This window comes from Oncorhynchus mykiss, chromosome 6 (genome assembly GCF_057628025.1).
Source record: "Oncorhynchus mykiss isolate SJ-2025 chromosome 6, ASM5762802v1, whole genome shotgun sequence".
NCBI classification, from domain to species: Eukaryota; Metazoa; Chordata; class Actinopteri; order Salmoniformes; family Salmonidae; genus Oncorhynchus; species Oncorhynchus mykiss.
Window position 1 is genome coordinate 45,447,322 of NC_143027.1, and position 18,675 is coordinate 45,465,996.

General features: G+C 43.9%; 1 protein-coding gene across 1 annotated transcript; it reads right to left on the minus strand.

Annotated features, from left to right (window-relative positions):
* On the minus strand, positions 1 to 2,883 carry xbp1 (X-box binding protein 1). Its single transcript, XM_036980188.2, is given in 6 exon segments — positions 1 to 1,183; positions 1,442 to 1,525; positions 1,528 to 1,608; positions 1,750 to 1,866; positions 1,985 to 2,081; positions 2,573 to 2,883. Coding segments are annotated over 6 exon segments (1,182 nt in total). The 5' UTR covers positions 2,794 to 2,883; the 3' UTR covers positions 1 to 601.
* Positions 2,884 to 18,675: the final 15,792 nt, after the last annotated feature.

Here is an 18,675-nt window from a genome sequence, read left to right on the forward strand (position 1 = left end):
TGCAATGCAAAGTTTTTTTTTAATGCAGTAATTTTGATCTACAAGGAGAGTGTTTAACAAAATTATACAGGAGGTAAAGGCCTTTATACATACGGAAACAGATTACATACAGAAGACTCCGGAGCAGAATACACAAATAAATACATTTGTCTTTTTAAAACAGTCAGTCCCAGTCCCCCAGGGAAATATAACTTAAAGAAATACTGGATATTTCACCCATTGGATTTCTCCTTAACTCCAACAATGAGTGGAAAGATTTAAAGCAACCTTACAAATCCACTAGCTGTCAATTAGTGACGGCAAATTAAGGTGTCAATAACTGCATCTCCCACAAGCCAATGCAGGATCGCAAAATCGTAGACCTGTAAAAGGAGATTAACTTTGGTTTGAACCCCCAAGATGAGGTACATGCTAGCTAGCCTTGTCTCCGATCAGTTTATGCTGTTTAGCCATTGGTAATCGGCACTGCTGGGACAGCCTATCAATATAAAGCATAATGTACTGTATTCACTTAACACTACACTAAATAGCAGTGAGTTCATAATAGGTTGGATCATTGATTAATGGGATGTGGGATACCAATGGGATGTTCAGAATCAGATCAGACACTGATCAACTGGGGGAACAGTTCGTTGGCAAACACATCATCCCAGGACCCCTCTGAGCAGAGGGGGGATGACATGTCGCTGATGGGGGAAGGGGACCGCTCGTATCCGGAGTCGCTGTAGGCATCCATCAGGTAGGCACCAGTCTTCTCTAGGCTACCCATGGCCAGGTCAGAGGTCAGTGAGGCCACAGACAGGAAGTCATCCAGAACCCCATGATTTTTAGGGATGATGACCACTTCTTCCGGCTCATCTTTGACACACACGTCTACCTCGTCAGCCACAGAGAAGACCTCAGCCATCTTCATCCCTGTCACACTCTCCTCGTGATTCACTTCCTGCTGCCCGAGGACACACACCACCTCCACAGGCTTGGTGTAGATGTGGTCAAAGTGGATCAGTTCATTAAGGGCCTCCAGCTTAACTGGTGTGGCCCCCAGAGCTGCAGGTGAGGGGGCAGGTACTCCTCCCCCCCCTCCGACCAGCAGCACCGCCTGCTCCTGGATCTCCTGCTCACCACACTCCCTGAGGAACAGCTCTGGGTGAAGGATGTCAAGAATGCCCAGCAAGAGATCAGACTGGAGGGGAGAGGGAGCGAGCAGGTTACAACTCTGAACAGGGAATGTCAGAACTGGAACTTACCAATAGGCAAGATGAGCATTATAAAAGCACTATGAGCTACTGGAATATGGACTAGACTAAATGAAGCCAATCAATAACTATAAAGTGCTGAATATCCATCTCCATTTGATAAAGCCCTTATCCATAGCTTACATTAGTGGTCATGCATTAGCTGTAGCAGACAAATTGTGTCCATAGTGGTCTACGTGTCTCACCTCAGAGTCTGTAGAGTCAAGACTATCTGTATCCATTGGGAAATCTTCAGATTTGAGAATTGCTGGGCCTGCACCTGCTGCAGAGGCACACATAGCCTGAGTACTGCAGACTCAGAAGACCCGATCCCCAAAACTGCATCAATCCCATTGGACTCCAACACCTGAGCCTGGGGGGGGGGGGAGAGGAGTGAAGAGTTATAAACTAACTGGCTATGACAGCCAGGTGGCTCTGACAACCAGGTGGCGCAACTGTCCCCCCCCCCCTCCTCCAATCTACTGAATTACCAATAACTCACAAATCTGCTTACATTCTCTTTGGCCTCAAGGGTGTCCAACCCCAGCCTCTGTCTCAGTTCCTTGTTCTCGTTCACCATACCGCACATCTTTTGCCGTAACAGCCTGTTTTCAACATGAAGTTTCTGGTTCTAGAGAGGAGAGAGAAAGAGATAGAATTATAATTCTAACACCTTAGTCAGTTTAGGAATAAGAGCAATAAATAGCAGTCATTAACACCGTGACAATTTATGGACAGAATTGATTTACCTCCAGTTCCATCACCAGAACTTGCTCTTCCAGCTCACCCATTTTGGCTTTTTTTCTGTCTCTGGCCGTTTGGGCTGCAACTCTGTTCTTGAGTTTCCTGAAGAGGAAATATTATCTTTTGAAATTGCTGACAAAGCAAGATGACTGACAGGAATGGGAGAGAATTATTGGTTATTGCACAATCAGCCGCCATGTTCCTGTCATGCAGGCAGAACAGGTTCCAAATTTCCAGAAACGGGGTGGGAGCAATAGGGCGACTCAAATCTGTTGATATGCGAAGCCGGGTAACATGACAGGCCGAGTCGACGAATAAAAAAGGTAAATCTACCATAGTCTAATTTTGAATGTGCAGGATTTATTCTTAGCACAGTTATTGGAAAGACATCGATGACATTCATGGGAATCTGTCCATTTGTGTGGCGTAAGGAGTAGCCGGCTCCCTTTGGTCAACCAATCAATTCACAATTGTTCACCTTTGGTATCACGAGATCGATATGGTCGCATCTGACTTCAATAATAATTAATTTATATAGCCATGAGAATAACGTTACAACTAAATACAACAAATTGGCTATTCATGAAACTAACCTGCGAAGTTGCTTTTCTTCTGGGCTCAAATGAGTGAGTCTCTGTCTTTTTCGCAGGGGTGGCCCAGTTGTCGAATTTGAGTCGGAATCTGACGAATTCGCTTGGTTTTGCGACGGCAAAACGACAGAAATTGACCGGCTGTAGCCCTGTGTTGAGCTAGAAGAGCCATTCTGTTGCCCAGATATCAAGAGGACTTTATGTCCCGCTGTCCCCACGACCATATTATTTATCCTTATAGACTTCAAAAATATTGGGGTAGCTTCAAAGAAACGTAAGGTTTATTTAGGTCTTTCTATCCCTGTCAGTTCTCAAATATAAAAAAAGGAGTTCCGCTTCCAATCTATTTCTACAGTCGTGGTGAAATCTGATAGGCTGAAAGACATTGCAATGCTTTCACAGTATGCTCTATGATTGGCTGCAGGGCTCATGCAATTTGCATTCAACTTTCACCCTGCGTTCGCAGTAAAATGCCTGCCTCTTGTTCATGGAAGGTGTAATTTCCCATCTAACCTACGCTTGGCACAAATAACAAACCCGACCCATTTAAAATTCCCAGCAAAAATACTTAGAGCCAAAAGTATTGAGGTTATTCACCCTGGGTTATTACTTTATTTTTCTAAACGAACTTTAGTTCTCAAAATAGCCATACAGTAGATGTACTTGTATTCACTGGTGGAAAAAGTACTCAAATGTCATACTTGAGTAAAAGTAAAGATACATTAATAGAAAATAGTACAAGTGAAAGTCACCCAGTAAACTGCTACTTGAGCAAAAGTCTAAAAGTATTTGGTTTTAAATATACTTAAGTATCAAAAGTCAATGGAATTGCTAAAATATGCTTAAGTATCAAAAGTAAAAGTATAAACAATTTCAAAATTGTCTGTCAAATGTAAAGAGTACTTTTGGTTGTAAGGGAAAATGTATGGAGTAAAAAGTGCATTATTTTCTTTCGGAATGTAGTGAAGTGAAAGTTGTCAGAAATATAATTAGTAAAGTAAAGTACAGATACCCCCAAAAATGACTTAAGTAGTACTTTAAAATATTTTTACTTAAGTACTTTACACCATTGCTTGTCTTCTAACATGTAGGACAATAACCTGTTGACCTCCAAGGTACACTAGCTTACAATTACAGTTGTAAAAGAAGACTATATTACGATGGTGTCATGCCCTGACCTTAGAGAGACGTTTTATTTCTCTATTTGGTTTGGTCAGGGTGTGATGTGGGGTGGGCAGTCTATGTTCTATTTTCTATGTTTTGTATTTCTTTGTTTTGGCCGGTTATGGTTCTCAATCAGGGACAGACTATCGTTGTCTCTGATTGGGAACCATACTTAGGCAGCACTTTTCCCCACCTGTCTTTGTGGGTAGTTAACTTTGTTTGTGGCACTGAAGCCCTGTAAGCGTCACGGTTGTTGCTTTCTTTTGTTGGTTTTTTTGGCAACATTTTTCAAATAAAAGGAAAATGTTCGCTCATCACGCTGCACCTTGGTCTTCTTCCAGCAACGGCCGTGGCAGATGGACTATTGTATAGGTTCTTTATAGAATAGTCATTGCAGGATATTCAGTTGTTTTCACCTTGCCACTACAATCCCATTAATTTTGTCCTCCCCATTCAATAGTCAATACAGTTTGCATATCCATATTGAATTTTGATTATGTCCCTGCCATTGCACATCTGGCATCCATCTCACTCATAGTGGATAACTTTCAGGTCAAATAATGGAAAATAACTGTTTTGTAGCTTGTGATGCAAAGTATTTGTGATTTTCATCATGTATCCTACTGGGGGAATTCATATGAATTCTTATTAGTTGTTTTTGTTTTATTATTCCCCATACCTTATTCATAGTGGGACATATTCAACATTTCTTCAATGAAGGTGTGGCTTGGAATCCAGTTTTATGTACAGCACCAGTCAACAGTTTGGACATACACTACCGTTCAAAAGTTTGGGGTCACTTAGAAATGTCCTTGTGGTTTTCTTTCAAAACCATTTTTTTGTTCATTAAAATAACATCAAATTGATCAGAAATACAGTGTAGACATTGTTAATGTTGTAAATGACTATTGTAGATGGAAACGGTGGACAGAGGCCCATAATCAGCAACCATCACTCCTGTGTTCCAATGGCACGTTGTGTTAGCTAATCCAAGTTTATAATTTTAAAAGGCTAATTGATCATTAGAAAACCCTTTTGTGATTATGTTAGCACAGCTGTAAACTGTTAAAGAACCAATAAAACGGGCCTTCTTTAGACTAGTTGAGTATCTGGAGCGTCAGCATTTGTGGGTTCGAGTACAGGCTCAAAATGGCCAGAAACAAATAACTTTCTTCTGAAACTCGTCAGTCTATTCTTGTTCTGAGAAATTAAGGCTATTCCATGCAAGAAATTGCCAAGAAACTGAAGATCTCGTACAACGCTGTGTTCTAGTCCCTTCACAGAACTATTCTCTAACCAGAATAGAAAGAGGAGTGGGAGGCCCCGGTGCACAACTGAGCAAGAGGACAAGTGCATTAGTGTCTAGTTTGAGAAACAGATGCCTCACAAGTCCTCAACTGGCAGCTTCATTAAATAGTACTGGCAAAACACCAGTCTCAACGTCAACAGTGAAGAGGTGATTCCGGGATGCTGCCCCCCACCCGACAACAAAATGAGAAAGCATCATTCTGCACTAACTGTAATTTTTATTCAGACATTTGGAACTACACAAATAAATAATCAGAACATTTAAAACCATATAAATATAAAAATATATACAAAAATAAGACTCATATATATCAAAAGAAGTACCAAAGACAAATAGAAACACATTTTTGTTGATTTGGCACTCAAGCATGACCCATCCTCCAACACTATCAACCAAGAGTCAAGACTAAACCAAGTCACCTTGGTGGTGTGCAGACTGGTTTTATATTATTCTTAACGATTTCGCACAAACCAGAAAAAAAATGCAACAATATGGCTGCGAAACAATATATTCACAGTATTATGAATGAATTGTGATTTATGTGGTAGCATTTCGTAGTGTGACTGATTTTACTAATTATACAAATTTACTATTTGTGACTGATTTTATAGTACTGTACAAAGTTAGAGGTGTGATATTTGATATTGACCCACAGTCCCACACGGGGACATGATATCATTGACGTGACGTGCAAATGAGCGATATAATCGCGCAAATGTCACCATTCCAATTTTTTTTGTGTTGGCTCCCCGTGTCGCCCCCGGCAAGATGCCGCCCTGGGCGGCTGCCCATGTCACCTACACCTAAATCCACCACTGTACCTACTCATTCCAGGGTTTTTCTTTATTTGTATTATTTTTCTACATAGTAGAATAATAGTGAATACATTAAAATGATGAAATAACACATATGGAACCCTGTAGTAACCAAAAAAGTTTAAAACAAATGAACATAGATTTTATATTTGAGATTCTTCAAAGTAACCACCATTTATTTACCTTGATGACGGCTTTGCACAGTCTTGGCATTCTCTCAACCAGCTTCATGAGGTAGTCACTTGGAATGCATTTCAATTAACAGGTGTACCTTGTATTGTGGAAATTCATGTATACTGAGAGAGACTTGAACCACCATTCAAATGATCAATCTTTATTTAACATTGATTAATTATTGCAATAATGAGACTGGTCGACCCCACATTGTTGTTTGTTGGACAGAGAGCCTAACCTTTTCAGAAAATGCTGGTTCTTAAATAGCTGACACTAAAAATGCTTAGTCATGGCTGGTTCTACCCCTCCCATGCAGATCGGGGGCATCATAAGCCACTTTGGGGTCATATTGTGGTTATCTGCACCTGGTGTTGTTTTAACCACCACCCAGCTTAGTCTCCCAGATGCAAGAATGGGTTTGAGACAATGAGAGATTGTTCTAGTCCTAAACTATCCCGAGTAAAACATATTCTTGACCATATGCCCAGATTAGCTGCAGGGAGCTAGAGTGGAGATCATAAAAACACAGCGTCAGTAGAACAGAAATGTCTTACTATTTGTTAAGTATCTCACACTCACACTCTCACACTTGTTAAAAATTCATTTGTGGAATATCTTTCCTTCTTAGTGTGTTTGAGCCAATGAGGTGTGTTGTGACAAGTTATGGGGGGTATACAGAAGATAGCCCTATTTGGTAAAATACCAAGTCCATATTATGGCAAGAACAGCTCAAATAAGCAAAGATAAATTACAGTCCATCATTACTTTAAGACATGTAGGTAAGTCAATCCGAAAAGTTCAATCATTTTGAAAGTTTCTTCAAGTGCAGTCACAAAAACCGTCAAGCGCTATGATGAAACTGTCTCTCATGAGGACTGCCACAGGAAAGGAAGACCCAGTGTTACCTCTGCTGCAGAGGATTAGTATATTAGTTACCAGCTTCAGAAATTGCAGCCCAAATAAATGCTTCACAGAGCTCAAGTAACACACACATCTCAACATCAACTGTTCAGAGGAGGCCGTGTGAATCAGACCTTCATGGTCGAATTGCTGCAAAGAAACCACTACTAAAGGACACCAATAAGACGAAGAGACTGGAAATCTGATGGAAATCTGTCTTTTGGTCTGATGAGTCCAAATTTGAGATTTTTGGTTCCAACCGCCATGTCTTTATGAGACGCAGAGTAGGTGGTTCTCACCGTGAAGCATGGACGAGTATGTGTGATGGTGCTTTGCTGGTTACACTGTCAGTGATTTATTTAGAATTCAAGGCACATTTAACCAGCATGGCTACCACAGCACTATGAAGTGACACACCATCCCATCTGGTTTGCGCTTAGTGGGACTATCATTTGTTTTTCAACAGGACAATGACCCAATACAAGTCCAGGCTGTGTAAGGGCTATTTGGAGAGTGATAGAGTACTGCATTAAATGAGTTGGCCTCCACAATCACCCGACCTCATCCCAATTGAGATGGTTTGGGATGAGTTGGACCGCAGAGCGAAGGAAAAGCAGCCAACAAGTGCTCAGCATGTGTGGGAACTCCTTCAAGACTGTTGGATAAGCATTCCAGGTGAAGCTAGTTGAGAGAATGCCAAGAGTGTGCAGAGCTGTCACCAAGGCAAAGGGTGGTTACTTTGACGAATCTAAAATCTAAAATATATTTTGATTTGTTTAACACTTTTTTGGTTTCTTCATTATTCCATGTGTTATTTCAGTTTTGATGTCTTCACTATTACTCTACAATGTAGAAAATAGTAAAATATAAATAAATAAGGAAAAACCCTTGAATAAGTAGGTGTGTCCAAACTTTTGACTGGTACTGTATATTAAATTGATTGGACCTGATTTGGAAAGGTAAACTCCTGTCTATATAACGTCCCACAGACCAAAAACAAAGCCATGAGGTCGAAGGAATTGTTCGTAGAGCTCAGAGACAGGATTATGTCGAGGCACAGATTTGGGGAAGGGTACCAAAATATTTCTGCAGCAATGATGGTCCCCCAAAAAACAGTGGCCTCCATCATTCTTAAATGGAATAAGTTTGGAACCACCAAGACTCTTCCAATAGCTGGCCGCCCGGCCAAACTGAGCAATCGAGGGAGAAGGGCCTTGGTCAGGGAGAGCTCTAGAGTTCCTCTGTGGAGATGGGGGAACCTTCCAGAAGAATAACCATCTCTGCAGCACTCGACCAATAATGCCTTTATGTTAGAGTGGACAGACGGAAGGAAGCCACCCCTCAGTAAAAGGCACATGACAGCCCGCTTGTAGTTTGCCAAAAGGCACCTAAAGACTCTCAGACCATGAGAAACAAGATTCTCTGGTCTGATGAAACCAAGATTGAACTCTTTGGCCTGAATACCAAGTGTCTCGTCTGGAGGAATCCTGGCACTATCCCTACGGTGAAACATGGTAGTGGCAGAATCATACTGTGGGGATTGTTTTCAGCAGCATGGACTGGGAGACTAGTGAGGATTGAGGCAAAGATGAAAGGAGCAAAGTACAGAGAGATCCTTCTTGGGTATGACGCATGTAGCGTCATACCCAAGAAGACTCGATACTGTATTCATTGCCAAAGGTGCTTCAACAAAGTACTGAGTAAATGGTCTGAATACTTATGTAAATGTCATTTTCCAGTTTTTTTATTTTTATAAACTAGCAAACATTTCTAATAACCTGTTTTTGCTTTGCCATTATGAGCTATTGTGTGTAGATTGATGAGGGAATACAAAAAAATATATTTTATAATAAGGCTGTAACATAACAAAATGTGGAAAAAGTCAAGGGGTCTGAATACTTTCCGAAGGCACTCTATATATTGTTGATTAGATGAGTTTATTAGTCACATGCACAGGGTCGCAAATGTGATTGCAGGGTACAGTGAAATGCTTAAGCTCCAAGCTCCAACAGTGCAGGTCAAAAATAGAAGTGAATGAGATGGAGTTTTGGCCTGCATGTGACATCACCAGGTGGTAAATTAGTTACTAGAACAATAAAAAATAGAGTTCTAAATCTCTCTGCCAATAACAGCTAGTTTTCTGTTTTCCCCTCCCCACTCAGACCACTCCCTAACTAAATTCTTGCTTAAGAAATTGCTCTTTGCTAAGAAGCTATTTTTGTGTCTTTTTGACCATTTTAATTGAAAACAATCACTGTAAGGTACTTTTACCCATAAATGATTTGATATTGAGATACAAAATAAACTGATGCATTATGACCTTAAATGAAGTTTGAGATGTTTTTATATTTATTTTTCACAAATGTGGTGTAGATTGTGTAGATCTGTAGGGGGAAAAAAATCTCATTTAATATCTTTTTACATTTTTAAGGTAGCAACGAGTGAAGACTGCAAGGGTTGTGCAGAATTTCATTAGGCACTGTAAGTATACAAAAGAGGGCTCTTCTGTGGAAGGACATAATGAGAACATTGTAGCTAAGTAAGTAAGCCTTGTCTGAGCCAGAACGGCCCATAGGGCAGGAGCCTATCTCCCTTTTCTGTAGCATGGGGCAGCTTGATGTAGAAGTATACACCCTGGACAGGGTGAAAAAAAAGTGTTACTTGTTAATTAAACAAAATATTTTTCTCAGAACAATTTTCTAATTTGGCAAGTGCGCCAATAATTTACACAGTCTTTTTTTTTTCCAAGGGTGCCAATCATTTTGGTTGTGACTGTACATCCTGTATCGGTGGGTACCTACCAGGCCATCTTTCTAACGGTTTTGTAAAGTCAATAAAGATTAAGCAAACGTCCGGGTGGGGCAAAACACAAGGGTGAAGAGTTCCAGGGAAGACTATGTGATATACAGGTATTTAGTATGTTATATTTTTTGATTACTCATTGCTTCACAGTTAGGGACCCAACTTGATATGCGTGTGTTTCATTCACTTTGACAGCCCTAGTTTTAACTCATATTTTCATGTGAAAAAAATGCATTGGTATCCATGAGAGATTGTTGTAATAATTGCAGTCAAGTTAGGATTCAGAGCATGCTGATCATGGTGTGGTCAGGAGATATACAGAGTTTACAGAAGTTAGCACAATTAAGCCACTGTTTTGTGTGAAGGGATACAGTATGTAGCTAAAGGAGCAGTTAAAAGAGCACTGTCTTACACAGAAGGCATTGAATGTGTTTAGCCTAAAGATCCAGGGCTAGGTTAGTCTACCATAGAGAGAGAGGCACTGAGAAGCACTGTGTCAACAGTAAACCTAGTGACCCGCCCTATAGCACCCAGACCAGACCAGACCTAGCCTATAATCACTACGTACAAGCACCAGGAGGGAGGGAGGGAGAGACACCAAACCTCCACAGGCCGGAACACACCAGAGGCAAACTCTATGATTAGGGGATTTGGGGGTCTGAATTACAGATCACTATTCATATAGGCTTAGTTAACCCCCATAATAAACCTCACAGAGAGAGAAATAGAGAGAGAGAGAGAGAGAGAGAGAGAGAGTGCACAAGGCATTTATGTTCATTTATAACCTAGAGAGAGCACAAGGCATACATCATTATTGTTTTGTTCCATTCCAGAACACATATGGGTTCCAGATGCCCTTATTTTCCAGAAGAGCAGCCTAATGTTTGAGTTAAATGACATTGTAAAAATCAACAAGGTTACGTGTGTTAAAGTATTTTTTAAAATAACTATTAAAAAAGGCTAGATAAAATCAGACCACAACAATAAAGCCTTTTAAAAAAATAAAGATCACCATTCCTTTCTGGATTTGTTGTAGCCTATATTTTTGCTTTGTCTGAACTAGATTGATATGTTTTGTGTTTTTTTGTGGATCCAGGAAGAAAAGCTGCTTCTTCTGCAAAAGCTAATGGGAGTCTGAATAAACCAATGCCCAATGATCCACCAATGTACTGTATTCCAGTTTATCCTGGTTACTACAGTATAGGCATTGGATGCAGGATCTCTAGTTTAGTTGGTAAACATTGACGCCCATGTGTGCCTAGCAGGGCGGGTTCTGTCCTGGCCTCCCCAGCACCACTGATAATGGTGTGGATAGACAATAGGGGGTGATCAGGGTCACACCCTGGCCTAACCCTGGGATAGTGGCCAGCTGTGATGGGGCCATGATGTTTACCCACCTGATCACACTCTGCACTACAGCACACACCCTACTATGGTGTGGTCACCGGCTCTAGCCTTCCCAGCCATCTCCATCTCTCTGAATCTCGCTTTCTTCGGGCTTACGTCTTCATCTCTTTTATCCTCTCCATCTTTCTCTTTGTATTTCTGACTGTTTCTCTGTCTTTCTCCCTCCCTGTCGTTGTCTCTCTCTGTATTTCTCTTTTTCTCTGTCTTTCTCTCCGTGTCCCTGTCTCTGTATTCCTCAACATTTCTCTTGCAACACTTTCTGCGTTCACCAACTGACACACCCGCTGACGCATTGTGGCTTATAATTTCAAGTGAATGCTTAGTATGGGTGTGTGCATAACCTAATATGCATGTGCACATACTGGTATGACCTGGTTTCTGATAAAAACCTCCCCTGTAAATACCTGGTGTCAATCACACAGCTTTTTAGTTTTATGATAAATTAAGTCTAGAGGATCCATGGTTGAACATTACCTTAAGTTGCCCTTATACCCATGTAGCTACAAAGTAATAGCTGTGGTGACAATCTTGCAGTTACATAGGACATATACCCCTGAACTCCATTACCATGTAATTACATAGCAGTTCCTATGGAAAAACTATCACTGTTTAGCTACCTATCCATGTTACAAGTATAATAAGCGTCGTGCCGTGTGTGTTATGCTCTTCTTCTCCTTACACCTTCTGATAAGATATCCACATTTTGCATGTGGATCCCCAGTAGAAAGAAGTTAGTGAACCAAGAGACTCAGTAGCTCGGCATAGTGCTTATAACCACTTACTGCAAGTTTATGAGCACTTAAGTGCTTATTAAGGGTCTTTCCAGACTTAAAATTATGATATAGGGCTAGTTTGCATCATCCGCACTTGTCATTTCTGGACCAGGCCATATATGTGTATGACAACCTAATTAAATAACCAACAAAGCTCTTCGCGTTCATCTGTCAAATAGTTTCAGGTCAAAGATGACATTTCTTGCAGTTAATTGAGCATTGATTGCTGGGAAAAGGCGACGCTTTTGATCCAAGACAATTTGCTGTGTAAATGTATCTAAATCCACTAGTGGAATAGTGTTCATTGTCAATCCCCCATAATTGTCTTAGGGTCTCTGCCAGGGCTTTAGCCAGATAAGCTGTGCTTTGTTCACCGAAGAGCTGGCGTAGCGCTCTTTTTGTTGCTGTGGGTCATCACATTTTACCCTGCTCTCTGTAGCTGTATATGGTCTGACTCAAAGACAACAACCCTGACACTAAATAACACTAAATTATTAGACACTTAGGGTGAGACCCTGAAGTCACTTAGTCTCCATGACATGGTCATTTATGTAAAGATAGAGGGTCACTAGGAAATATACAGCAACGGGAGACTTAATATAATGGAATTACTGTACACCGTATGTGTTTGTACATGGGGCACCAGGTGTTGAGGATCTGCCACTGAAACGGTAAACCAACATGGAAAACTGTGGGGTTTCACATGTGCACTCATACAATATCTGCAGGATGTATTGGAGTATATTTGTGTAGATAGAGCACATTACTCAAAGCAAGGTTGGTTGTAGCCTACTGCATATCATGCTACAGCATATGCTAGTGATAATGTGGTATCCGTGTAGTGTATGGCACAACGCATGGCATTTTGGTTTAGCCCCAGAAACACAAAAAGACTGCATTGAAGAATGTCTTTGGAATGAATAGTCCATCTGATCAGATATTGATGTTGTACTAAACCATTCTAATGCAACATCATTGTCTGATGCAACACCGTGGCAAAAAAAAGGAGGATATTCAGCTTTCTGACTCACTTATGTACCAATAATTGTTAGTAGAATCTTATGTCATAAGTGTCAAATCCAGTTCCTCAAATTACTATCAGGCAAAATAAAAGCTGTCAAGAGAGGCTAGTTTTAAGGTGACAGTGGGCCCTGGTCAAAAGTATAGGGAATAGGGTGCCATTTGGGGCAAATTCAGTGTGAATGAATCTCCTGCTGCTTGCCACCCAGTTGAAATGTCCCTTTGAAATGTGTGGCTTACAATACAGAATGCTTTGAGTGACCCCTGGTGGTGCCAACAGTGAGATTGTGGTGAATCTCAATTGTATTTCCTTCATTACTGCACCCTCTCTCTTCATGCCTGTCTCAAAAAGAATAAAGTTTTCCTCCAATGCGTTTAGAGAAGAAGAATCAAGGATAAACAATCATAATACACCGTTGTTTTCGCATACAATTTGTATGACTACTTTAATACTATATTTTTATTGAATACCTTTTTTGTATAGATGTTGCGCTTTTGAGAGGAGAGCTTGGGAGAAAGCATTTAATTGTACTGTGCAGTAGACTATGCTGTATTCTATGCATATGAATAAACTTGATTGATTGATCTCTTTGGGATGCTGATCCCCTCCCACTAGATGGAGATGGAGCAGAAGCAGTCTCATTTTCCAAAATGTGTTCCATGCCAACAGCGACACTGTTGGAGTGTTCTCACATCCAAAACATAAGTCATATCCTGTCTCTCTCATTTTGTCACACCCTGATCTGTTTCATCTGTCCTTGTGATTGTCTCCACCCCCCTCCAGGTGCCGCCCGTCTTCCTCATTATAGTTCTCTGATTGTTCGTTGCCAGTTTGTCTTGTTTGTCAAGTCAACCAGCGTTTTTCTCAGCTCTTGCTTTTCCCCAGTCTCTCTTTTTCTCATTCTCCTGGTTTTGACCCTTGCCTGTCCTGTCTCTGAGCCCGCCTGCCTGACCACTCTGCCTTCCCCTGACCCTGCATGCCGTCCTCTACCTTTGCTCCACCTCTGGATTACCGACCTCTGCCTGATATGACCCTGCCTGCCGTCCTGAGCCTGCCTGCTGTTGGCTGAACGCCATGACCGGGCGTTGGACAGTTTACTGGAGCAATTCCACAGGTTGTCAGGGAGGCCACCTACCATGGTGGTAACCCCACAGCTCTTCAGTGACTCAGCTGCTAGCAGCGCCGTCTCATCGGTCACTCCACCTTCTCGGGAGCCCCGCTTACCTCCCCAGGAATGCTTCAATGGAGAGCCGAGCACCTGTTGGGCGTTCCTAGCTCAGTGTGCCCTCGTATTCGAGCTTCAGCCCTCCTCCTTCCCCTCGGATCGCTCCAAGATAGCCTACCACATCACGCTGATGTCCGGGAGGGCTCTCACCTGGGCTACTGCCGTGTGGGAACAACAGCCTAGTCTGGAGGGGTACGTGGGAGAAGTGAGGAAGGTTTTTGATGCCCCTAATCCAGCTTCGGCAGGACTCCCGCAGTGTAGCAGATTATGCAGCTGATTTCTGCACGTTGGCAGCAGAGTGCTTGGAACCAGGAGGCAATGTTCGATATGTTCCTGCACCGCGCCTCGGAGGTCAAGGACGAGCTTGCAGCCCGGGAGTTATCTACAGATCTCGATTCCCTCATCGCTTTGACAATCTGTATCGATGGGTGATTACGGGAATGACGGAGGGAAAGGATATTGGATTTAGCTCGCACGCCCAGGGATCCCACCTTGCCTCCGAGTCATTCCAGAAGCTCCCAATGGGCTCGTTGCCGAGAGAACCAGAGGCTTTCCGACCTGCCCCGAGGGTTGCTGAAGATGGCTGAATCACTGCTTCCTGAGCCTATGCAGCTAGGCAGAGCTGGGCTGTCGCCAGCGGAACAGCAATACAGGATTGACACGAAAAGTTGTCTGTATTGCAGGACTCTTGGTCATTTCATGTCCTCTTGTCCTTTAAAAGATCAGGCTCACCAGTAGGAGCGAGTACTCTGGTGGGCCATATGGAGAACGTTCCTGCTTCCCCTGCACACACTATTTTTCATGCCATTCTGCTGTGGGGAGACCAGTCCTAATCTCTCCGGGTTCTCATTGACTCTGGGGCCGACGAGAACTTTTTGGACAGTACCCTGACGTCCGAGCTGAACATCCCCACTCAGCCCCTCTCCATTTCCATGGACTGGGAACCACAGCGATGCCATCCAGTTCCTGCTCACCAAGTCCCCTCAGATTCCCGTGGTCTTGGGATTCTCCTGGCCCCAGCAACACAATCCCCTTATTAACTGGTCTACTGGTGCCATCATGGGCTGGAGCCCGTTCTGCCACGCCCATTGCCTGAAGTCAGTACAACGTGCCCCGGGACGTCTTCCCGGGGGCTCAGAAGGTGCCACAGGCCACTCCGCCATTCCTGCGGAGTACCAGGACCTCCGGAAGGTGTTCAGCATGGACTGGGCCACTGCACCTGCTGCACCGACCTTAGGACTGCGGGATTGACCTTCTCCCGCCGGGCATCGACTACCGGGATCTCAACGACAATGGTGAAGAACCACTACCCGCTACCACTCATCTCCTCGGCCTTTGAACCGCTCCACGAGGCCACCGTGTTTTCCAAGCTGGATCTACAGAACGCCTACCACCTGGTGCAGATACGGGAAGGAGACGAGTCAAAAACCGCCTTCAACACGGCCAGCGAGAATCTGGTAATGCTATTTGGCCTTACCAACACCCCTGATGTGTTCCAGGCTCTGGTCAATGATGTTCTCTGCAACATGTTGAACCGGTTTGAATTTGTCTACCTAGATGACACTCATCTTCTCCCGTTCCACCCAAGAACATGTTCTCCACGTCTGACGGGTTCTCCAACGCCTCCTGGAAAACCAGCTGTTTGTAAAAGCAGAGAAGTGCGAGTTCCATCATTCCACCATCCCTTTTCAGGGTTTCATCATCGCCGCAGGGAGTGTGCAAAAGGATTCCGGGAAGGGGAGAGCGGTGGTGGATTGGCCCCAGCCTACTTCCAGGGTGCAGCTGCAACGCTTCCTGGGGTTCGTCAACTTCTATCGCCGCTTTATCCAGGGTTACAGCACCCTGCCTTCCCCCTGTCTGCACTCACCTCACCCAAAGTTCTGTTCACGTGGTCTCCAGCTGCTGACCGGGTGTTCCGGGACCTCAAACGTTGCTTCACCACAGCTCCCATCTTGGTTCATCTGGACCCTTCCCGTCAATTCATGGTGAAGGCCGATGTTTCTGATGTCTCCCACCACCTCAAAGCCATGGAAAATAACTACAATGTGGGGAATGGTGAGCTTCTCGCTGTGAAGATGGCGTTGGAGGAATGGAGGCACTGGCTGGAGAGGGCGGAACCCCCATTCATCATGTGGACCGACCACAAGAACCTGGAGTATCTCCACACTGCCAAGCTTATTCAACTCCAGGCAAGCCAGATGGGTCCTGCTGTTCACACGGTTCAACTTCTTCCTCTCGTACCGGCCGGGATCCAAGAATGTCAAGCCAGATGCACTGAGACTATCCTTCCAACCTTGTGCCTGGTGACGACACTCAACTGGGGTAGAGGGAAACAAGTTCAGGAGACGCAGCGGTCCCAGCCGAACCCTGGGGGGGGGGGGGGGGCCTGATAATTGGATGTTTGTGCCTGACGCTGTCCACTCTGCGGTCCTGGAGTGGGCCCACTTCTCCAGGCTTGCCTGCCACCCTGACCCTGTCCTTCGTGCAACAATGCTTTTGGTGGCTTATGATGGTTCTGGATGTCGCCGCGTTTGTCTCCGCCTGCACGGTCTGTGCTCAGAACAAGACTCCTCGGCAAGCTCCGGCTGGTCTTCAGCAACCACTGCCTGTCCCTCACCAACCCTAGTCCCACATATCCCTGGATTTGGTCACGGGCCTCCTCCCATCTGAGGGCAACACTGCCATCCTGACTGTGGTCGACCGGTTCTCCGGAATGATCACTTCATTCTTCTCCCCAAACTACCCTCGGCCAAGGAGACGGCCCAGCTCATGGTGCAGCATGTCTTCCGGATCCATGGACTTCCCATAGACATGGTCCCTGGCCGGGGGCCTCAGTTCTCATCCCGGTTCTGGAAGGCATTCTGCGTCCTCATTGGGTCGTCGGCCAGCCTGTCCTCTGGGTTCCACCCGATGTCCAATGGCCAATCGGAGCGACCCAACCAGGATCGTGAGACTACTCTGCGCTGCCTGGTCTCCACCAACCCCTCCTTCTGGAGCCAGCAGCTGGTGTGGGTCGAGTACGCCCGCAACACCATTCCCTGCTCTGCCACGGGCCTATCGCCATTTGAGTGTTCCCTGGGGTATCAGCCCCCGCTATTCCCCGAGCAGGAGGAAGAGGTTGGCATACCTTCTGCCCAGATGTTTGTCTTCTGCTGTTGTCGTAACCTGGAGGAGAGCCTGGTCGGCCCTCCTCAAGACCACCTCCAGGTATCGACGACAGGCGGATCGCCATCAGACCCCGGCATCGTCTTGGGCAGAAGGTATGGCTATCCACCCGGGATCTGCCCCTCTGGGTGGAATCCCGTAAACTCTCCCCCCGGTTTATCTGCCCATTTCCCATCTCCAAGATTATTAGCCCCTCTGCTATTCGTCTTCTGTTGCCCCGTACCCTTCGTATACATCCCACTTTTCATGTGTCCAGAGTCAAACCTATGTCTCACAGCCCTTTGTCTCCTGTTTTCCGTGTATTTATACCTGTGTTCTCTGTTTGTCTGTTGCCAGTTCGTCTCATTTGTCAAGTCAACCAGCATTTTTCTCAGCTCCTGCTTTTCTCCAGTCTTGTAAGTATTTAAATAACAAATACACATGTATTTGAACTAGAGGTCGATCAATTAACCGGAATGGCCAATTAATTAGAGCCGATTTCAAGTTTTCATAACAATCGGAAATCTGTATTTTTGGGCGCCGATTTAACTAGGCAAGTCAGTTAAGAACACATTCTTATTTTCAATAAAGGCCTAGGAACGGTGGGTTAACTGCCTTGTTCAGTGGCAGAACGACAGATTTTCACCTTGCCAGCTCGGGGGATCCAATCTTGTCCAACGCAATAACGACCTGCCTCTCTCTCGTTGCACTCCACAAGGAGACTGCATGTTACCCGAATGCAGTAAGCCAAGGTAAGTTGCTAGCTAGCATTAAACTTATCTTATAAAAAACAATCAATCATAAATCACTCGTTAACTACACATGTTTGATATTACTAGATATTATCTAGCGTGTTCTGCGTTGCATATAATCTGACTGAGCATACAAGCATACAAGTATCTAAATATCTGACTGAGTGGTGGTAGGCAGAAGCAGGCGTGTAAACATTCATTCAAACAGCACTTTCGTGCTGTATATATAAAAATATATATATATAAAAAAAAAAAATTGGCAGATTAATCGGTATCGGCTTTTTTTTGGTCCTCCAATAATCGGTATCCGCGTTGAAAAATCATAATCGGTCGACCTCTAATTTGAACCTAGGTGTGTGTACAGGCACAGAACAGCAGGGACTTCAGTTCTAACTTTGGCTGTCAAGCCCAAAAACTGCAGTGTGTACACAGTTAATCATAGTCTTTGTCTGGACTGTAGTTAAGTTGCATGCTTTGAAATATTCCACAGATACTTTCCTCCAAAAATGGTCTTCCCAAAAGAGATGTATCCCAGACTTAAGACATCACTTCTAATTGAACTGTTGTGAATTAAGATGAATTAAGATGACATGGTTAGGAAGAAAGATGCCACAACATTA